This window comes from Pseudorca crassidens, chromosome 2, assembly GCF_039906515.1.
Source record: "Pseudorca crassidens isolate mPseCra1 chromosome 2, mPseCra1.hap1, whole genome shotgun sequence".
Lineage (NCBI taxonomy): Eukaryota > Metazoa > Chordata > Mammalia > Artiodactyla > Delphinidae > Pseudorca > Pseudorca crassidens.
In genome coordinates this window covers 50,686,258-50,710,723 of record NC_090297.1, presented here as the reverse complement: position 1 = coordinate 50,710,723, position 24,466 = coordinate 50,686,258, and the positions used below count along the sequence as shown (strand labels likewise).

Genomic DNA, 24,466 nt, shown 5'->3' with positions numbered 1-24,466 from the left:
CCAGGAGTCAGTGCTGTGCCTCTGAGGTGGGAGAGCCAACTTCAGGACACTGGTCCACAAGAGACCTCCCAGATCCACATAATATCAAATGGCGAAAATCTCCCAGAGATCTGCATCTCAACACTAGCAGCCAGCTTCACTCAACGACCAGCAAGTTACAGTGCTGGACACCCTATGCCAAACAACTAGCAAGACAGGAACACAACCCCACCCATTAGTGGAGAGGCTGCCTAAAATCATAGTAAGTCCACAGACACACCAAAACACACCAACAGATGTGGACTTGCCCACCAGAAACACAAGATCTAGACTCATCCACCAGAACACAGGCACTAGTACCCTCCACCAGGAAGCCTACACAACACACTGAACCAACCTTACCACTGAGGACAGAAACCAAAAACAAAGGGAACTATGAACCTGCAGCCTACAAAAAGGAGACGCCAAACACAGTAAGATAAGCAAAATGAGAAGACAGAAAAACACACAGCAGATGAAGGAGCAACATAAAAACCCACCAGACCTAACAAATGAAGAGGAAATAGGCAGTCTACCTGAAAAAGAATTCAGAATAATGATAGTAAAGATGATCCAAAATCTTGGAAATAGAATAGACAAAATACAAGAAACATTTAACAAGGACCTAGAAGAACTAAAGATGGAACAAACAACGATGAACAACACAATAAATGAAATTAAAAATACTCTAGATGGGATCAATAGCAGAATAACTGAGGCAGAAGAACGGATAAGTGACCTGGAGGATAAAATAGTGGAAATAACTACTGCAGAGCAGAATAAAGAAAAAAAAATGAAAAGAACTGAGGACAGTCTCAGAGACCTCTGGGACAACATTAAATGCACCAACATTCAAATTATAGGAGTTCCAGAAGAAGAAGAGAAAAAGAAAGGGACTGAGAAAATATTTGAAGAGATTATAGTTGAAAACTTCCCCAATATGGGAAAGAAAATAGTTAATCAAGTCCAAGAAGCACAGAGAGTCCCATACAGGATAAATCCAAGTAGAAATACGCCAAGACACATATTAATCAAACTGTCAAAAATTAAATACAAAGAAAACATATTAAAAGCAGCAAGGGAAAAGCAATAAATAACACACAAGGGAATCCCCATAAGGTTAACAGCGGATCTTTCAGCAGAAAGTCTGCAAGCCAGAAGGGACTGGCAGGACGTATTTAAAGTGATGAAGGAGTAAAACCTGCAACCAAGATTACTCTACCCAGCAAGGATCTCATTCAGATTTGATGGAGAAATTAAAACCTTTACAGACAAGCAAAAGGTGAAAAAGTTCAGCACCAGCAAACCAGTTTTACAACAAATGCTAAAGGAACTTCTCTAGGCAAGAAACACAAGAGAAGGAAAAGATCTACAATAATGAACCCAAAACAATTAAGAAAATGGGAATAGGAACATACATATCGATAATTACCTTAAATGTAAATGGACTAAATGCTCCCACCAAAAGACACAGATTGGCTGAATGGATACAAAAACAAGACCCGTATAAATGCTGTCTACAAGAGACCCACTTCAGACCTAGAGACACATACAGACTGGAAGTAAGCAGATGGAAAAAGATATTCCATGCAAATGGAAACCTAAAGAAAGCTGGAGTAGCAATTCTCATATCAGACAAAATAGACTTTAAAAGAAAGACTATTACAAGAGACAAAGAAGGACACTACATAATGATCAAGGGACGATCCAAGAAGAAGATTTAACAATTGTAAATATTTATGCACCCAACATAGGAGCACCTCAATACATAAGGCAAATACTAACAGCCATAAAAGGGGAAATCAACAGTAACACATTCATTGTAGGGGACTTTAACACCCCACTTTCACCAATGGACAGATCATCCAAAATGAAAATAAATAAAGACAAGCTTTAAATGATACATTAAACAAGATGGACTTAATTGATATTTATAGGACATTCCATCCAAAAACAACAGAATACACATTTTTCTCAACTGCTCATGGAACATTCTCCAGGATAGATCATATCGTAGGTCACAAGTCAAGCCTTGGTAAATTGAAGAAAATTGAAATTGTATCAAGTATCTTTTCTGACCACAACGCTATGAGACTAGATATCAATTACAGGAAAACATCTGTAAAAAATACAGATACATGGAGGCTAAACAGTACACTGCTTAATAATGAAGTGATCGCTGAAGAAATCAAAGAGAAAATTAAAAAATACTTAGAAACAAATGACACTGGAGACACGATGACCCAAAACCTATGGGATGCAGCAAAAGCAGTTCTAAGAGGGAAGTTTATAGCAATAAAATCCTACCTTAAGAAACAAGAAACATACAAAATAAACAACAAAACCTTACACCTAAAACAATTAGAGAAAGAACAAAAGAAACCCCAAAGTTACCAGAAGGAAAGAAATCATAAAGATCAGATCAGAAATAAATGAAACAGAAATGGAGGAAACAATAGCAAAGATCAAGAAACCTAAAAGCTGGTTCTGTGAGAAGATAAAAAATATTGATAAACCATTAGCCAGACTCATCAAGAAATAAAGGGAGAAGATTCAAAACAATAGAATTAGAAATGAAAAAGGAGAAGTAACAACTGACACTGCAGAAATACAAAGGATCATAAGAGATTACTACAAGCAACTATATGCCAATAAAATGGACAACCTGGAAGAAATGGACAAATTCTTAGAAATGCACAACCTTCCGAGACTGAACCAGGAAGAAACAGAAAATATGAAAAGACCAATCACAAGTACTGAAATTGAAACTGTGAATAAAAATCTTCCAACAAAAAAAACGCAGGACCAGATGGCTTCACAGGCAAATTCTATCAAACATTTAGAGAAGAGCTAACACCTATTCTTCTCAAACTCTTCCAAAATGTAGCAGAGGTAGGAACACTCCCAAATTCGTTCTAAAAGCCCACCATCTCCCTGTTACCAAAACCAGACAAAGATGTCACAAAGAAAGAAAACTACAGGCCAATATCACTGATGAACATAAATGCAAAAATCCTCAATGAAATACTAGCAAACAAAATCCAACAGCACATTAAAAGGATCATACACCATGATCAAATGGGGTTTATTCCAGGAATGCAAGGATTCTTCAATATACGCAAATCAATCAATGTGATACACCATATTAAAAAATTGAAGGAGAAAACCCATATGATCATCTGAGTAGATGCAGGGAAAGCCTTTGGCAAAATTCAACACCCATTTATGATAAAAACCCTCCAGAAAATAGGCATAGAGGGAACTTTCCTCAACATATTAAAGGCCATATGTGACAAACCCACAGCCAACATCGTCCTCAATGGTGAAAAACTGTAACCAATTCCACTTAGAACAAGAACAAGACAAGGTTGCCCACTCTCACCACTATTATTCAACATAGTTTTGGAATTTTTAGCCACAGCAATCAGAGAAGAAAAAGAAATAAAAAGAATCAAAATCAGAGAAGAAGAAATAAAGCTGTCACTGTTAGCAGATGACATCATACTATACATAGAATATCCTAAGGATGCTACCAGAAAAGTACTAGAGCTAATCAATGAATTTGGTAAAGTAGAAGGATACAAAATTAATGCACAGAAATCTCTGGCATTCCTATACACTAATGATGAAAAGTCTCAAAGAGAAATTAAGGAAACACTCCTATTTACCATTGCAACAAAAAGAATAAAATATCTAGGAATAAACCTACCTAAGGAGACAAAAGACCGGTATGCAGAAAACTATAAGCCACTGATAAAAGAAATTAAAGATGATACAAACAGATGGAGAGATATACCATGTTCTTGGATTGGAAGAATCAACATTGTGAAAATGACTATACTACCCAAAGCAAACTACAGATTCAGTGTAATCCCTATCAAACTACCAATGGGGTTTTTCAGAGAACTAGAAAAATATTTTTCACAATTTGTATGGAAACTAAAAGACCCCAAATAGCCAAAGCAATTTGAGAACAAAAAACGGAGCAGAAGGAATCAGGCTCCCTGACTTCAGACTATACTACAAAGCTACAGTAATCAAGACAGTATGGTACTGGCACACAAAAGAAATATAGGTCAATGGAACAGGATAGAAAGCCCAGTCATAAACCCATGTACATATGGTCACCTTATCTTTGATAAAGGGGGCAAGAATATACAGTGGAGAAAAGACAGCCTCTTCAATAAGGGGTGCTGGGAAAACTGGACAGCTACATGTATAAGAATGAAATTAGAACACTCCTTAACACCATACACAAAAATAAACTCAAAATGGATTAAAGACGTAAATGTAAGGCCAGACACTATCAAACTCTTAGAGGAAAACATAGGCAGAACACTCTCTGATGACCTAAATCATGGCAAGATCCTTTTTGACCCACCTCCTAGAGAAATGGAAATAAAAACAAAAATTAAAAAATGGGACCTAATGAAACTTCAAAGCTTTTGCACAGGAAAGGAAACCCTAAAGAAGACCAAAGACAACCCTCAGAATGTGAGAATATATTTGCAAATGAAGCAACTGACAAAGGATTAATCTCCAAAATTTACAAGCAGCTCATGCAGCTCAATACCAAATAAACAAACAACCCAATCCAAAAATGGGCAGAATACCTAAATAGACATTTCTCCAAAGAAGATATACAGATTGCCAACAAACACATGATAGGATACTCAACATCACTAATCATTAGAGAAATGCAAATCAAAAGTACAATGAGATATCATCTCACACCACTCAGAATGGACAGCATCAAAAAATGTACAAAAATTAAATGCTGGAGAGGGTGTGGAGAAAAGGGAACCCTCTTGCATTGTTGTTGGGAATGTAAATTGATACAGCCACTATGGAGAACTGTAAGGAGGTTCCTTAAAAAACTAAAAATAGAACTACCATATGACCCAGCAATCCCACTACTGGGTATATACCCTGAGAAAACCATATTTCAAAAAGAGTCATGTATCACAATGTTAATTGCAGGTCTATTTACAATAGCCAGGACATGGAAGCAACTTAAGTGTCCATTGACAGGTGAATGGATAAAGAAGATGTGGCACATATATACAATGGAATATTACTCAGCCATAAAAAGAAATGAAATTGAGTTATTTGTAGTGAGGTGGATGGACCTAGAGTCTGTTATACAGAGTGAAGTAAGTCAGAAGGAGAAAAAAAATACTGTATGCTAACACATATATATGTAATCTAAAAAAAAAAAATGGTCATGAAGAACCTGGGTGCAAGATGGGAATAAAGATGCAGACCTACTAGAGAATGGACTTGAGGACACGGGGAGGGGGAAGGGTAAGCTGGGACAAAGTGAGAGAGTGGCATGAACATATATACACTACCAAATGTAAAATAGATAGCTGGTGGGAAGCAGCTGCATAGCACAGGGAGATTGGCTCAGTGCTTTGTGACCAGCTAGAGGGGTGGGATAGAGACAGTGGGAGGGAGGGAGACACAAGAGGGAAGATATATGGGGATATATGTATATGTATAACTGATTCACTTTGTTATAAAGCAGAAACTAACACACCATTCTAAAGCAATTATACTCCAATAAAGATGTTAAAGTAAATAAATAAATAAATAAAATAAACTCAAAATTAATTAAAGACCTAAATATAAGGCCAGACAGTATAAAACTTTTAGAGGAAAACAAAGGCAGCACACTCTTTGACATAAATCACAAGATGTTTTTTGACCCATCTCCTAGATTCATGAAAATAAAAACAAAAATAAACAAATAGAATCTAAGTAAACTTAAAAGCTTTTGCACAGCAAGGAAACCATAAACAGCATGAAAAGACAACCCTCAGAATGGGAGAAAATAATTTGCAAACAAAGCAACCAACAAGGGATCCATGTCCAAAATATACAAACAGCTCATGCAGCTCAATATCAGAATAAATAAATCAAATAACAATCAAAAAATGAGCAGAACATCTATATTGACATTTCTCCAAAGAAGATGTATGGATGACCAAAAAGCACATGAAAAGATGCTCAACGTCACTAATTATTAGAGAAATGCAAATCAAAATTACAGTGAGGTATCATCTCACACCAGTCAGAATGGCCATCATCAAAAAATCTACAAAAAATAAATGCTGGAGAGGGTGTGGAGAAAAGGGAATGCTCTTACAGTGTTGGTGGGAATGTAAATTGATGCAGCCACTATGGAGAACAGTACGGAGGTTCCTTAAAAAACTAAAAAGAGAATTAACATATGGCCCAGCAATCCCACTACTGGATATACCCCCAGAAAACCATAATTCAAAAGGATACATGTGGGAGTTCCCTGGTGCACAGTGGTTAAGAATCTGCCTGCCAGTGCAGGGGACACAGGTTCGAGCCCTGGTCCAGGAAGATCCCACATTTCACGGAGCAACTAAGCCCATGAGCCACAACTACTGAGCCCACGTGCCACAACTATTGAAGCTCGCACACCTAGAGCCCATGCTCCACGACAAGAGAAGACACCACAATGAGAAACCCACACACCGCAACAAAGAGTAGCCCCCTCTCACTGCAACTAGAGCAAGCCTGCATGCAGCAATGAAGACAAATGCAGCCAAAAATAAATAAATACATTTTTAAAAAGATACATGCACCCCAATGTTCATTGCAACACTATTTACAATAGCCAGGACATGGAAGCAACCTAAATGTCTATCAACAGAGGAATGGATAAAGAAGATGTGGTACATATACACAATGAAATATTACTCAGCCATAAAAAAGAGCAAAATAATGCCATTTGCAGCAACATGGATGGACCTAGAGATTGTCATACTGAGTGAAGTAAGTCAAACATAGAAGGACAAATATCATATGATACTGCTTATATGTGGGATCTAAAAAAGGGGTACAAATGAATTTATTTACAAAACAGAAGTAGAGTCATAAATGTGGAAAACAAACTTATGGGGACTTCCCTGGTGGCACAGTGGTTAAGAATCCGCCTGCCAATGGAGGGAACACGGGTTCAATCCCTGGTCCAGGAAGATCCCACATGCTGCAGAGCAACTAAGCCCATGTGCCTCAACTACTGAGCCTGTGCTCTAGAGCCTGTGAGCCACAACTACTGAGCCTGTGCATCACAACTACTGAAGCCTGCATGCCCTAGAGACCACATGCCACAACTACTGAGCCCATGTGCTGCAAGTACTGAAGCCTGTGCACCTAGAGTTCTGTGCTCCACAACAAGAGAAGCCATCACAATGAGAAACTCACACACCACAATGAAGAGTAGCCCCCGCTCACCCCAACTAGAGAAAGCCCATGTGCAGCAACAAAGACCCAAGGCAGCCAAAAAAAGAAAGAAAGAAAACAAACTTATAGTCATCAGGGGATAAGTGAGGTGAAGGATAAATTGGGAGATTGGGATTGACATATACATACTACTATATATAAAATAGATAACTAATAAGAACCTGCTGTATAGTCTAGGGAAGTCTACTCAATACTCTACAGTGGCCTATATGGGAAAAGAATCTTAAAAAAAAGAGTGGATAGATCTATATGTATAACTGATTCACTTTGCTGTACACCTGAAACTAACACAACATTTAAAATCAACTATACTCCAATAAAAACTTTTAAAAATACAAAACAATATTTCTTTGAAAGGTATTGTTTGAAATTCAAATTGAACAACCAACAGAAAGAAGAAAAAAACCCTCTGTGGAAGACATTAACATCTCAAAATCTCTTGAATTATCCATACAAAATGTTCAGTTAGAAATGGTCATGAATGATACAAAACAGGACATGGATTTTCAAATAACTGTAATTAATATGTTTAAGGAAATGAATAAGATGAAGAATTTTCAGCCATTAATTTGAATCTATAAAAGGAATCAAATGGAATATCTAGAACTAAAAAGTACAAAAATTAAATTTAAAAACTCAACAGATGGGTATAATAGAAGATAGCTGAAGAGAGAATTAGTGAACTGGAATATCATTCAATAGGAAATATCCAGATTGAAGCATAAATGAGAAAAGATGATGGGATATACAAAAAAGAATGTATAAGAGACATATAGGAAATGGTGACACTATCCAACATATGTGTAATTATGTTGCAGAAGGAGAGGAGGAAGAGAGTATAGATGAAGCAATATCTGAAGAAATTATGACTGAAAACCTTCCAAAAGTGATAAAAATATCTCAAGCCACAGATCCAAGAAATGATACAAACTCCCATGAAGACAAACACAAAAGAGCTTAGACTCCTCCAAACATGGTTTGTTCTAAGATCTGAAGTAGTATTTTACAAAAATGAAATATGACCCCAACTTTGAATCTCTTCACAGTGGAGCCTGTGAAGTGAGGGAAGGAAAGAAGGAGAGCAGGAAGCATCGAGCAGGGCTATAGCATGACTACTGATGGGGGGAAATTAGGAGGGAATGATGGTAGCCTCAGAGGTTCATTGATCCCCTCAAACATTTTCTGATGGCCCATCACTCAAGATAGCACAGAAAAATGGCTAAGAGCTTAACCTCCCTTTTATTAAGGAAAAAAATCCATAGTAATTCCTAGTTAGAACTACTTATACTGAAGGGACAGAAAAGCCAACTCAGTTTGTTTAGACAATAATGAGATTTCGTTTATGTAACTTAAAAGTCTTGCCGCAGCAAGAGCTATAGACATGGTTTGATCTAGCCATTCAAGTGTCAGATCAAGGATCTGCTCCTTTCTGGCTCTCTGCTTGCTTTACCTGGTGTTGGCATCATCTTCAGCCTCTAAATGTTGGTGTCCCAACTGCTCTGGGCACTCCTGTAATAGCAAAATAGCTCTGGCAGCTATGTTCATCATATACTCACAGCACTCTCTTTTGGGAGGTCCTGCCAAGAAGGAGAGAACTTTACTAGCTAAGAAACTGTAACAGATATCTCCTCTCATCTCAGAGACTCAGACTGAGTTTCATGTCCGTCTTTGAACCAAGACTGTGATTGGGATACCAAAATAGTCTTCAACGAATCACAAACCAAGATTGGAGTTGGAACTAAGGATTATTCCCACCAAACCACAGCACTGGGATGAGGGAGGGGTGGCCAGCAAGATATCACTAGAAGGGCAAAATGAAGGGTCACATGCATGGCCCATAAGGCCCTTTAGTTCTGCAAATATCTAACCCACTTCTCTGCTCTTTTCATCCCGTGTCAGCTAGGCTCTTCTCTCAGTTATTGCTTGAATGCACCAAATACTCCCTTCCTTGAGGCCTTTGCCCTTGTGATAGCTTCTTCCTGGAATGATCTTTCCCCAGACATTTGCATGGCTTTCTCCCTTGTTTCTCCACTCAGGACTCTATTTAAATGTCACTTCATAGAGGCCTTTGGTGAATTCTCTATCTAAAATAGCAACTGCAATTACTTTCTACCCCCATCATTGGCTTTAGTTGTGTTTCTGGCACTTATCACTACTTGACGTTATTTTTCATACCTACTTGTTTGCCCTCACCACTGGAATGTACACTCCATGAGAAGATTCTGCCTTGTTCATTGTCGTATCATAATAAGCATTTAACAAATGTTTATTGAGTGAGTGAATGGGTTAGAATCCCAACCTAACCCTACCTCTGTCATCTCAAGCAGATAACTGAAACTTTCATTGCTCAGTCTCCTCACCTGTCAAATGGAGATATTTCTACCTCACAGAGTTATTCTTCAGATTAAGTAAGAAAACATGTGGGAAATGTCTGACATATATAGATATTCAAGATATATATGTTTTCTTCTCACAAAAGCTTCATCCAGTAGGTCCAATGAGGCCATATTCTATCTTTCTTTCTTTCTTTCTTTCTTTCTTTCTTTCTTTCTTTCTTTCTTTCTTTCTTTCTTAGAAAGTATAGTTGATTTACAATTTTTCAGGTATACAGCAAAGTGATTCAGTTATTCATATATATATATAATGTTTTTCAGATTCCTTTACACTATAGGTTGTTACAAGACATTGAATATAGTTCCCTGTGCTATACAGTAGATCCTTGTTTATCTATTTTATATATAGTAGTGTATATCTGTTAATCCCAAATTACCAATTTATTCCTCCCTTTCCCATTGCCCCTTTCCCCTTTGGTAACCATAAGTTTGTTTTCTATGTCTGTGAGTCTATTTCTGTTTTATAAAGAAATTCATTTGTATCATTTTTTAGATTCCACATATAAATGATATCATATTATATTTGTCTTTCTCTACCTGACTTACTTCACTTAGTATGATAATCTCTGGGTCCATCCATGTTGCTGCAAATGGCATTATTTCATTCTTTTAAGTCAATTGTTATCTATTATGGCTTTACTTTAGTATAACCTGGGAATTTTTTAGAATTCCCAAAAGGTTCTCACCCCTAGAGATTCTGATATAATTGGTCTGTGTGACACCTAGGCATTGGTAATTTTTAAAGCTCCCCAGGTGGGAGCATTTTAGCAGCCAGTGCTGAAGACCGTTGATTTCAAGTCATTAGTTGGGGTGGGGGAGAGATGGTATGGCTGGCTGTGTAACTCAGAATCCACTGGAAGCCCTGTGAAACCTGGTCCTTCCAATACCTGTAAATCTCTAGAAGCCAGCTTGACCTATTTCCTCCAGCACAAATCTTCAACTGGCAGTCTAGACAGATGGTTATTATTTATCCTTCCTGCTGTGTTAGAAAGAAAAAAAATCACCTCTGCCTCAGGTTTCTCAATTTTCACATGTGCAAAACATTACTTTTTAAAATATGCTTATAGGCATTAGGAGGGAGAAAGGGAAGCTTAAAAGAGACCAGGGAGATGAACATGCATCTTCTTCTAATAGAACTTTGACAAGTGCAGACAGTAGAGAAACTGGACCAGGACAAACTCTAGGTTCTAGATCTTACACTAAAAGGGATAATGCATGTGAACAGTGCCCACAAAAATGCCTGGCACATCATAATTAATGTAAAGTCCTCTTTTCTGGAGAAACTAGATTGCTTAAGATCACATAAAATAACACAATAACAAATAATACTACCTTGTATTGGGCATCTTCCCTATGTTAAGCATTTTATTAGGTAATTTTTTTAATCTCCACAATATTATTGCAGAAAGCTATTATCATTCCCTTTTCACAACTGACAAAATTAGGATCTGAAAGCTTGCAGCTGGTAAAGGGAAGCAGCCAGATTATAGCATGAGATCTGACACCAAAGTTCATCTATAGCATCTGGGTTAGGTATAGAAGGATAAAGAGAGAAATCCTTCCTCCCATAGGGCCTGAAAAGGAATGGGAGACACAGAACTATATATTCAGTGACTGTATTTTCCAAACCTCAGATTAGGCCACATGATCATCCATTTAGTCAACCAACATGCAATGAGTATTTATTCTAATGCTGGGTGCTGGGACTTCAGAGAAGATTATGAAATCACATTGCCTTCTCCATTAAGAAACTGTGGGAGAAGATTCATAATGAGTTGTAGGTGCAGTGTTAAAAGTCTAACAAAAGGCTTTTTAATTCAATATGTGAATTTATTTATATAAACATCCTTACACAGATAACACTATTAGTTAACATTTATTGAGTACTTGCTATGCTCCAAGTATTTGCTTTACATTTTCTAGTTCATTTAATCCTCACAATAACCTATAGATGGCATTATCCCCATTTTACAGAAAGGGAAACTGAGACACAAAGAGGACAAGTCCCTTGCCCTAGGTCATGCAGCTAATAGAGAAAGGAGCCAAGACTCAAACCCAAGGCATCTGACTTCAGAGCCTCTATTCTCCACCACTGTGTTATACTGTCACCCTCTACCTTTTGTTTAAAACTCATTGATTGAACCATTTTATTGAAAACAGCAACACCCAACTCAGAAACAATATGTATTTGTTAATGGCATATTTGAATTACACATTAAATATTGAAGCTGAAGCTCCTAGAAGTCTATGCTGTGTCGTTGTCATACTGATTTATACAGTAAATGAATGTTGCCAAGTCTGATGACAGGTGCTGAATGATGAATGAATGATGCCCACAATAAGCCTTAGAGGATTTAAACTGAAGGTCTTTATGTCTCTTTCCTGCATCCTAAGGAAATTTCTTCTATTCATGAAAGCAGCAGCCTGAGCAGCTAGCACCTGGACAGTAAAATCTCCTGGGTTAGGGATGCCATTCAAACCTCTTCCCATATAGGACTTCTAACCATTGAAAGGAACAAGGAAGGGAGAAGACAAAGGTTTTACACGATCCTTCAAGTACAAACTTGGGTGGTAAGGGAGGCAGAAGTGCCTGCTTCTCTAAGAGGCAGGACCACAGGAAGAGGTCCCATGCCACTTCCCAAACTGTAAAAGCCCTCCTGATTGAGGACAGTTCTACAGGCTGATGTCTCTGCTTATCTGGAACTCTCTGCTCTATGCACATGCCCACAATCACCTTTGCCTGGAAACTCCTATTCATCCTTCAGGTCCCCACTTGAAGTGTCACTTCCTCCAAGAAGCCTTCTCTGATCCTTCACCACTCCTATCCCTAGCCCAAAAGGAATTTATTTTCACATATTCCTGTGTTGTGTTTATGGTCGTTTGTAATTAAATAATAATCTTGAGTGATTACTTAGCATTTACCTCCCCTTTGTGAGCTTCATCAGGGCAGGAACTAGATCTTTCTTATCCACCAGTGTATCCCCATCACCATTTACAATGCCAATCGTATAGCAGAGCCTCCACATTTTCTTTGCCTGGGTGTATATGTGTATGTGTTAAAATAAAGAGACCAAACTAAAGCCATTTTTTTCTTTCTCATCCAGGAAAGAAAGGAAAGGAAACCTCTGCTACTCCAGTGCATCCTGAAGTTAATGAGATATCTCAAGGAAAAACTGAACATATGGTATGCAGCTGGGTATACAGACCTCAGCGAAGGGCTTCACCAATCCTTCGCCTTCTATTCACTGATGCTGGGTGAGGCCCTCCCTTCTGAATTTTTGATTTCCACCCAGTTCCTTGACTATCAGACTATCTTTGACTTCAAGACTCTACTCCAGCAGAGAAGGAATACAGACAAACTCCTAAAGTGTGGTTGGTTTCTCTCCTAGCTGGTATGCATGCAGAAACCACTTATCACCACTCAGTGATGGGCTTGCCATTGGCCCCTGAAAGTTGAACTTGTAGCATGTGGACAGGTGTCCTTCCAGAGCCTGTGACCAGTCCACCAACTGCCAAAAGGATGGTTGTAAGACCTATTTTAACATCTTAACTCCAGCTTCCAGAAACTTAGGGTGACCTTTTCCCCAGACATCCCATTTTAAAATGTAATGGGCTCTTTGATTTAAAAAAAAAAATCTGGCAAGCATTTAAAATTCATTTTAATATTCCCAGCACTTAACCAGGAGAAGATGCAGACAGAATTGAAAAACTGCCTGAGTTTCTCTGTTGTTGTTGTTTTTAAATGCCCGGATTAGAACATAATTCATCTTCAGATGACGAGAGGCCTCTTCATGCATTTCACACTTCGAAATATTTTAGAAAATAGTATCCATTTTGGCAAGCCTCTTTCCATGCAAGAAACAACAGCAAATGCTTTTCTCCTTGAGTGTTAAGTCTGCTGTGAATAAGATTATAAAAAATATATACTTTGCTCTTTTATTTTGCCTCTTGTTTGAGGATTTTACTGCCTCTCTGCAATAATCGATTCTTCTCATATTCCTGTATAAGCAGCATTCGTTGTCCCACTTTTTAGAAAGGCGACTTGAAGCAGAAGTTTGGTAAAGCAACTTTCCTATTGTTCCAGGAAAATCACTCATTTATTCATTCACTTATTCATCCTGTAAACATATCTTGAGAACCAACTATGTGACAGTCACTAACCAGAACTTGAAGATACATAAATGATTATCTCACAGGCCCAGGCTCAAGATCTTTAGCAGATGGGAGAGATACTCTAACAGACAATTACACTATCCCATAATAAGTGCTATGATGGATAAAGGGGCTACAAAGAATTGCCCCTCCCCTAGGCTGGGGCTATCAGGGAAGGCTTCCCCCAAGAAGTGAAATATGATTTGGGCCTTGGAGGATGAGTAGGAGCCTAACGTATCAAGGCGTAGGTAGCAAGAAGGAGTTTTACAACAGAGGAAACAGCGTATATAAGGCATAAGGGCATCAAACAGCTGTATTTTTTTTTTTCTGGTTTTATGTGGCTGGAGAAAATGATGTATATATTGAAAGAAGAGAAGGAAGAACAAGAACTTGAATGGTCTTATGAGCCAAGCAACGAATTTGGACTTCATCCTGACACAGTGGGACCAAAACAGTATAGGGTGTGTTAGTTAGTTAGTTAGTTATCTACTTACGTACTTACTTCCTAGGTTTAGCTTAATTCAGGCCCATACAAATTCCCCCATTCCCTGTCTCTAGTGGTCAAAGAGAGTGTTAATTATCTGAAGAAATATATAATTATTTAAAGTCAGTTTCTCAGCTTTAAGGACCTCTTTGAATTTTCTAAAATCATCCACCAAACTGTAGGCAAATGTGCATCCATCTGGGTAGATTATCTAAAGTTTTCATTGGATTTCTAAAGTGGTCCAAAGCTCTAAAAAGTATGAGAATCACTATTCTATTTACTTTATAAAAACTTTCAGCTTCTCCCAAAATAAACTTTATCAAAGTAGAATTCTTATATATTAATCTCTCAAAATGTACTGGTCACTAGTCATCCGTATGGGTACAGTTTTGTATAGCATTATATTATTTTAAACAAGACAATTCTTCACATTCCCCAGTAGTAGCTGAATCCATGTTTGTTAACTTGGCCTCTTATTTAAATTACTATTCTTTAGAGCAAGGGGATTTCCACAGCTTATATGTGAGAGGTTTGAGACAAGGTACAAAATTGGAGAAATTCAGGTATTTGGAATTTGGGAGAAGCGCAGATGGTATACAAATTGGAAAGCCTAATTCTATGAAAAATTAGTTAAGAATATTTGAATTACAATTAATATAACCAACTCTACCAACTTAATTTATTAGAAGGATAAGGAAGGAGCATAATATATATATTTATATATATTATATTTTATTTATTTATTTATTTATATGTATGTATACATATATCTCCCCAAGGATAGAAACATAACAATAAAATCAAAGACTTGAACCTTGAACATCATCATGACTTCTTATATCTTCTCTCTTCTCGCTGTCAGTTTCATATCCTCTCTGTCTCTCTCTTCTTACCTCTCATCCAGAATGATCTCTGTTTTCCTATCTCTGGCTTTAACTCTCACAAATGGTTCCAAAATCACTGGAAAATGTGTTTACTGAACATTTTGCATTAGATGCCCAGTCCTGCACTATGTGCTTAGACACATGACGGTTCTCTCTATAGCCATATGGATTGAAAGGAGGGGCAATTCCTGGAAAACTGGGGTTGGGCAGATCAAACAATAGATGCTCACTCTCTCTACATGACAGGTGACAGAATGTCTTACATGGCTCTACTGACACTCATGTGTCTATTTATTCTAAAAAGATCTCTATTTTGTACTGGACGTGGGGTTAGGATACAAAGATGAGCTAGGTATAACCTCTATACCCTCGATCTAGTTTTGTGTCTACCATTCACTATATGATCTTAGTAAGTCACTTCCCCACTCTGGACTTCAGCTTCCTTTGTTAAATGAATAGGACAGACAGAACTAGTGCCTTATGCTTCATTATAGTGAGCCCACAAGCCAAAGCTAACACCATTATTGTTTCAATCACTTTTTGTCAAGAATCTCATACTCACGATCCAGAGGTTTTCCCAAGAAATTATATGCATTGCCTATTGATCCCACTAGTATAAAACAGAGTAGAACATCATGAAAGTCTCAGTCAGTTACAAAAACCTCTGTTTGTGTGAATCAGAAATGCAAACTGAATAAAAGTCACAATTTTAACCTTCTCTTAAAGAAAAAAGAGAGTATTCAACATAGTAGTTCTTTACAAAGCCAGACCTACAATAAATCTTGCTAGTTGTGTAGCCTCATGTTGGCCAAGATACTGGGGGAGCTCTGGGTTATGAATATGTTGCCAGTGAAATGTTTGTGTTGTTTTGGTAGAAAACTCCAGAAAAGGATTTGCAGCCAGAAAACCCTCCTGCTGAGACTTCAGCCCCCAAAGATCTCCTGAGCACTTTGAAGATCAGGCCAGTCTCACAGGCTTTTGTCAGTCCAGTGATGAAAAACACGTCTGAAGAATGTGAGACATGGATCAACAGACTCAGGAAGCTAGAAAATGCCCTCTACCTGTGTGATCTGAGTACAGGTGAAGTGTGCAGCTTACAGTTCATATGTCTTTTTTTTTTTTTTCATTTTGTACTGGGCTCCACAAATTTTTTTTTAATTAGTTTTTATTGGAGTATAGTTGCTTTACAATGTTGTATTAGTTTCTGCTGTACAGCAAAGTGAATCAGCTGTACAGCAAAGTGAATCAGCCATATATATATATATATGTATATGTATATATATGTGTATATATATGTGTGTATATATATATGTATATATATGTATATATATATGTGTGTGTGTGTGTGTGTGTGTGTATATATATATATATATATATATATATATATATATTTTTTTTTTAGATTCCCTTCCCATTTAGGTCACCACAGAGCACCAAGTAGAATTCCATGTGCTATACAGTAGGTTCTCATTAGTTATCTATTTTATATATAGTACTGTATACATGTCAATCCCAATCTCTCAATTCATCCCACCTCCTCTTCCCCCCTTGGTAACCATAAGTTTGTTTTCTACATCTGTTACTCTATTTCTGCCCTGCAAATAAGTTTATCTGTGCCATTTTTCTAGATTCCATATATAAGCAATATTATATATTTGTCTTTCTCTTTCTGACTTACTTCACTCTGTATGACAATCTCTAGGCCCATCCATGTCACTGCAAATGGCATTATTTTGTCCCTTTTTATGGTTGAGTAATATTCCATTGTATATATGTACCACATCTTCTTTGCCCATTCAGAACGACCCTCAGAATGGGAGAAAATATTTGCAAACAAAGAAATCGACTAGGGATTAATCTCCAAAATATACAAACAGCTCATGCAGCTCAGTATCAAAAAAATCAAACAACTCAATCGAAAAATGGGCAGAAGATCTAAATAGACATTTCTCCAAAGAAGACATACAGATGGCCAAAAAACACATGAAAAGATGTTCAACATCACTATTAGAGAAATGCAGATCAAAACTACAATGAGGTTCCACCTCACAGCAGTCAGAATGGCCATCAGCAAAAAATCTACAAACAGTAAATGCTGGAGAGGGTGTGGAGAAAAGGGAACCCTCTTACACTGTTGGTGGGAATGTAAATTGGTACAGCCGCTATGGAAAACAGTATGGAGGTTCCTTAAAAAATTAAAAATAGAGCTACCATATGATCCTGCAATCCCACTCCTGGACATATATCCAAAGAAAACCATAGTTTGAAAGGATGCATACACCCCGATGTTCATTGCAGCACTATTTACAATAGCCAGGACATGGAAGCAGTCACACACCTTTCCATTTGTGTTGCAGTCTAAGAGTGGACACATCCCTTTCTTTCACTTCTTAACAAATACAATTTGTACATAAACCATGTGCCTGGCACTATGCTGAGCACAATCAGGAAACACAAAGATGAATCAGACATGAATCCCCCACCAGGTTGCTTACAGTTTCTCTGAGTCTAACCTACAATCCAACCTTGTAATTCCCCTGATTGAAATCATCAGCATGACTGTTAACAGGCTGAACTCTAAACTGTTTAGCAAGGCAAAAGCTGGTCTCTATCCACCTGACCAGTATCTTCTCCTTCTATTGTAATTCTCTCAGCATATCCTACCCCATCATAATGAATAACTTGCCTTCCTCAACTGTGCCTTGCTTTCTACTGTGGCTGTGCCTTTTCTTTTTCAAAAAAAAATTATTTATTTTTGGCTGCATTGGGTCTTCGTTGCTGCCATGGGCTTTCTCTAGTTGTGGCAAGCGGGGGATACTCTTCGTTGCGGTGCACAGGCTTCTCATTACTGTGGCTTCTCTTGTTGTGGAGCACGGGCTCCAAGTGCGTGGGCTTCGGTAGTTGTGGCACACAGGCTCAGTAGTTGTAATGCACGGGCTTAGCTGCTCCGCGGCATGTGGGATCTTCCCAGACCAGGGCTCGAACCCGTGTCCCCTGCATTGGCAGGTGGATTCTTAACCACTGAGCCACCAGAGAAGCCCATGGCTGTGCCTTTTCTAACCCTACACCCTCTACCTGAGCTGTCTGCCTCTCCTCTGTCCCCACCAACTCCCCACACTGTCCACCTGGCTAATTAATACCTAAACACCTTTTATGTCGGAACTCAAGCTCTACTCCTCTGAGACTCCCATGATTTCCCCAGACAGATTTAGGCCAACCTTTATCTGGCCTCTTACAGTTCTTTAACACCCATTATCATATTTGATATATTGTATTTTTCTATTTGGGACTTAGTACTACCTAAGTACTAAGATACTTTTTTATCCTGAGTACCTTGCACAATTCTGTTCAACCTTTTTTTTAGGAAACAAATAAATGAATGTACATAAATAACTAAATCCAAAATAGAAGGTGATAAATGCCATTAGAGGGTGCTATGTGGGCATTCAGACAAAGGAGAATTCATTCCTAGTGAGGTGATAAGGTTATGTTAGTGTGAAATTGATCATTAAGGGAAAGTGCAGTTTGTATACAAAGGACTGAAATAGAGGGCCCTTCCTGGCAAACATGCAAGTTAGCCAAGCAAAGCATTATGTATGAAGCTCAATACAAGGAATTTGGTTTGAATAGAATACAAGGGCTATTAAGAAGAATATTAAATGAAAAAGGTGAAAATATAGGATAGGATCAGATCTAGGACGGTCTTAGATGACCGACCAAACAACTTGGATTTAATTCAAAGATAGTGAGCACATTGTGTTTCTAAGCAGGAGAGTGGTATGATGAAGTTGTATTTCAGAAAGGTCCTTGATGGCTATGTGAAGAATGAAGGAGAAATTTAAATTATAAAAAGGATAAAGGATGTTATTGCAATGCTTAAGTGAGATAATGAAATTCAGAACTAGGTCGGAGACCTGTGAAATGGAAAAGAGGCAGCACATACAAAAACACATGCACTGAAATCGTTGTACTTAACTACATACTGTTGTTCATGAAGACTTAGCATTATATGTGGAGTCTAAAAATATGGAACACATAGAAATGGTTGTTGCCAGGAAATGTGTGGAAATGTTGGTCAAAGGGAAGAAACTTTCAGTTATAAGAAATTCCAAGGATTTAACGTACAACATGGTGACTCTCATTAACAATATTGTGTTGTGTACTTGAAAGTTATTATGAGTAGAGCTTTAATGTACTCACCATAACAACAACAACAAAATGGTAATTATGGGAGGTAAAGGATTTGTTAACTAACCTTATTACAGTAAACATTTCATAATATATATGTGTATCAAATCATCCCATTGTATATCTTAAACTTACACAATGTGATATATCAATTACATCTCAATAAAAAAGTTAGTGTACACATTAGTACTTTCTAGAAGTAATCATATAACAGCACTAATGCCTTTTCATTCTCTGTATGTTTTTGTTTCATTTTGCTTTGAATTTCCAATGCAAGTTAATTCTAGACCACATGAAGTATGAATACCATATAATACCCAAGGACTTCTAATAACTATACCAAAGAGAGGGGGAAATGAAAATTTTAGGTAAAAAATTCATCTAGATGAATTAGAAACTCATTTATTAAACATTTGTTATGAGCCCAGCCCTGTGCTAGAGGCTGGACCAGGAGGGAAACCAGAAAGGATGAGACATGGTCTCTGGCCTCAAGGAACTTTTAGGTAAGACACAGAGGCTGCCAATAGTTCAAAGCCAATAAAAGAAAAATTTTTAAGACAGAATAAAGTATTATAATTAAAGACACAAACTAGACTTAAGGAGTCCAAAGAAAAGACAGAAGAGATGAAAAAAGCTCAGTGAGTACTCAGAGAGGGCTTCTTGGAAGAGAGAACTTGAGCTGAGCCCAGAGGAGAGGTAGACTTTGAATAGCTGGGTAGGGCATTCTGAGTGTGAAACCATCTTCTGCAAAGGTTAGAAGGTGAGAATGAGTATGATGGGGAAGAGAGTGAGAAAGACAGGACTGACTGTCACGTTGGATTGAATAGTAAAGTTGAGACCCTATTGTGAATCCTGAAGGCTGGAATGAGGCTTCATTCTCTACGCAGTGTCCACCAAAGGTTCAACCAGAGGAGAACACAGGGAAAGCTGAAATGGGTCATTTAGGGAAGATACTGGGAAAAAAGGAGATCAAAAGTTTACTGAAATAACCTTTATTTCATGAGTCTGTGTATACATATCAAGACTGTGAGAGTGTTGATGGGGTTACAAACAAAAACAAAACAAAACCAAAAATCAGGTAGAGAGAAAAGACGTTTCCAAAGAAACAAATGCTGAGTTTTGATGATGGATGATGGATCATAAATTTAGTTACTAAGAGACTCCCAAAGACTGGGACCTTTCTCATACTTCTGAACTGCTCTGGGGAAAAATGGAGTTTTGTTGACTTTGGGGCAGATTCTGGCAGATTTGAAATGACTTTCTCATGGCCTTTTCACTATTTATGCCTGTTTTCTCTGTTTCTATGAAATTCATTAGTTCCTCAATAGCCAAGGAATGTGTCAGCCAAATCTGGAAACATCTATAACTATCTTTAATGAGGAAAGAGGATTAACTGAGGTCATCTTGTTGGTTTATTAGCCACAGTATTTAGCAGACCACCATGGCCCTCCTCTAGACACTGAGCAGATCATCCCTATTCTGCCCAATGATGAATCAGTGCTCTTTATTATGTGCAAGGAAATATGTAGGCCAGGGCGTTCCTCATCCAGGGTGAAGGCAGAACATCCATCATCAAATTAGCATTTCTGGGAACCTACTCTGAGCTTATTCTTTAATGGGGGTTGTCAAGAAAATATCCTTGAAGAGAAAGAAATAAGGAATGACTATGAATAACTGGTCATGCTTTCTAAAGAAAGATGGGTGGTTGGGATAAATATTTGAGTGACTGGTAATTGGGAATTTTCCCAGTGAACTGAAGGCTAGACAGAAAATATTTTAGAGTTCAAGGAGGCATAGTGCAATGAGAGCCCTCAAGGACACGGGTCTGGACTTAACATACGCTGCATCACTAACTCCTCACATCAACCACATGCTGAAGGGATTAATGTCCTTATTTACAGAGGAGAAAGCCACACTCAAAGTGATAAAATATGAGCAGGTGGGAAGTTGAGGCATAATTCTAACCCAGTTCTATTGGACTTCCCGCTACACCAATCTCCCATGACACACCAGAAAGTTCATGAGATTCTGTTTGTTGGTTTGTTTCTTTGTGTGTTTTTAACCAGATTCAAGTCCAGACTTCACCAAGTCTGGAGTCACTTGCTGAGTCACTTATATTCGCCAAGCCTGTTTCCTTGTCTATAAAATAGGACTGATAATAATAAAACATACCTCCCAGATTTGAGAAAGGATCCAATGAGATTTAAAAGTTCTTTGTAAACTGAACATGAAGTGGAGAGTAAAGAGGTTCTTATTTCATTCTGGTTCTGGTGGGACAAGGACAAGCTTCCCAACACTAAGATGGATTGTAAGGTTATTTTATGCAGCTGTCTTGGGCATCCCCTAATGACAGCAAATTAGACAGAGATAAATTTCAGTCAATGGACTTTTGTCTGATGCGCGAATCCTCTACCAACGGTAAAACTTAGAAGATAGAAGAAAAGGCCTCCCCACACACCAGTGGTAATTCTTATATGCATTTTTTAATATTAATTCTAATTTTTAATTAAAATATAAACTAAATTATATATATAAATAATGTCTTCTAATTAAAATATTTTCTTGTGTATTTTAAGTAATATTGATGATATAACCATTATAACTATCCTATAAAAATACCTACATTAATGAGTGCTTAATAGTTCTGGGTATTGTGCTAAGCACTTACTATTTTATTAATTTTCAAACAATTTGATTATCCCTATTTTAGAGTCAAGGAAACTGAGGCTCGAAAATTAAAGTAACTTCCTCAGTCAGACACTTACTCCAAAGTCCATGACTTATATTTCCAGAGGTGGAATATGAGGAAATGTCTTGAGGGATCCAACCTAGACCAGGTCAAGGGCCTCCACCCAATCCAGAAAATTGTAAAGATGCAACTGACCAACTCAAAGGAAGATATTTCTGCAGAGGAAACGACCAACATTCTAATAGGAGAAAGAGACAGTAAATAAACCTGAATAGAACAGACAATTAAAAAACAGTGGATTGGATAGGACGGGATGGGGTGAGATGGGATAGGATGGTATGGAATGAGATGGGATGGGATGGGATGGGATGGGATGGGTTGGCTTGGGAAGGGACAGGACAGGACTGAACTGAATAGAACTGAATGGAATAAATCACATTAGGACCCCAGCTGTCTGTAGTCCACTGTTAAAAACACTCATTAGAGAGCAGTTCAGAGAGGAGCATCATGCTCAACTGTCCTTGCACGTTTAAATCCAAACAGAGCTCAAACAGAGATGACAGGTATCCACTATAGCCCAAATCTAATAGACTGGTCGTGGCTTTCTGCAAAATGACCAGGGACCACTCCTTCTGGATTCTTTGAGAAAGAATTTCACAATCATTATTATAGTCTGCACAAGTACAGGAGACTAGAAGAGCCACATGCAAGGGATGTATCTCACCCCTATAAAGATATTTAAAAGCTTGACACCTGTAGCGTAGATCTTTACAATTCATGGAAAATATTTAGAAAACAATCTGAGCCCTGATTGAAACAGTCTCTTTCCCCTCATTCTATAATACAATATGGTGGTTAAATGCATGGACTAGAACAACCTTGGGCAACTGACTGTCCATCTCTATGCCTCAGTTTCTCTCTCTGTAAAATGGGTTGTTGTGTTAAGTGAGTTAATATTGGTAAATTGTTTGGAGGGGTGCCTGAAACATGGTAAATGTTATATATGAGTATCAGTCGTTATTGTTATTGTTATTGTTGTTGCACTCTAGTTAATTTTCTGCATCTCTTATCACCTCAACTGGTTGGTGATCTTCCTAAGGTAACAGACCACTTCTCAAAATCCTCTCTATTCCCAAGCACAGTATCTGACATATATAAGCTCACAATTAAGAGCTTATGAATGAGTCACTGACCTTTGCTGTTGTTGTGTTCTACCCTTAAACTCCTCTCTGCAGTTATCAAAATCTACTTACCCTTAGCATGGACAACACATTGGTATTGGTACATATAACATGTGGGTACCAGAGTATGTCCTGTGATAAGCACCACCATCTCTATTATACAGATCTAGACTCTAAGCCACAAGAAGTTAGGTGATTTACCTGTGATCACACAGCAAGCTGGAGGGAGTCACAGTAAATATATTTCCAGAAATGCATAAAAATGAGCTGTTTAAATCCTGCATGTCTAGGAACATGTTTGGATATTTCAGTAAGATAAACATAAACTAGAGCAATTAGGAATTGCTTTTAGCCGGCACCCCACCATTTTCAAAACTTGGTCTTTTAAAGTTTTATGGCTACGAAGAACAAGCTAAAATCGCTTTAGAGTCTACCTATGGATTATATTGGACCCCATCTCCTCCCCCAAATCACCCTCAGATTCCTCTCAACATCTATTGTGCATAGCCAGGATTGTAAATATCTTTTAAGGGTGTCACTTGGTTTTTAAGAAGCTTAAAATTTCAAAATATTAGCATTTAATTCTTGCTCAGAAGTCATTCAAGCTAATGAATTTTCCTCTTTCTTGTTTTTTCTTTTAAAAATACTCTAAAAAAAATACTCTTTTAAAAATCTCCCACCCACCCAACCCAATGGCAGGAGTTCTGGAGAATGAACGAGCCAGATGCCTCATTCACAACTACAATCTCATTTACAACCTGTCCCTGAGCCCTCAGAAAATTGACCAAGCCTTGCGGAGATTCCATGCTGGAGAAATATGCTCTTGGAGCCAGCGCTTCAGTACTTAAAGGAGCTATGATAACAAGCCCATATTGTGAGAACAGATGTTCCCTTTGTCTCCCTTTTTACCGGGACACATGTTTCTCCTCAGCCCGAGTGCAGCGGTGGAGGCGCTGTCAGAGTTGAGGCCGATGCAGCTATTGTCAACACTTTGAGCTTGGACTTGGTTTCTGGCTATGATGCTCACTCATAAGCAGCTCAAAGTGATACAAGGAAACCAGGTTTTCTCTTCTGAGGTGGCAAAAACCCAATTTCTTAAAATCCCCTTCTATTCTTATAAAGCTGGTGATGAATATTCAATGATTTTTTTTCTGTATTGCTGATCAAACTGTTTTTTTGCAAACCCTGCAATTCCATAT

The 24,466-nt window shown here is 37.9% G+C and overlaps 1 protein-coding gene across 1 annotated transcript in view; it reads left to right on the top strand.

Annotated features, from left to right (window-relative positions):
- Positions 1-24,126, top strand: part of C2H1orf87 (chromosome 2 C1orf87 homolog) — a 76,844-nt gene extending 52,718 nt beyond the window's left edge. Inside the window, 4 exon segments of the mRNA XM_067709704.1 lie at positions 12,794-12,873; positions 16,085-16,289; positions 23,967-24,077; positions 24,080-24,126. Of these exon segments, the coding sequence (XP_067565805.1) occupies positions 12,794-12,873; positions 16,085-16,289; positions 23,967-24,077; positions 24,080-24,126 (443 nt within the window).
- Positions 24,127-24,466: the final 340 nt, after the last annotated feature.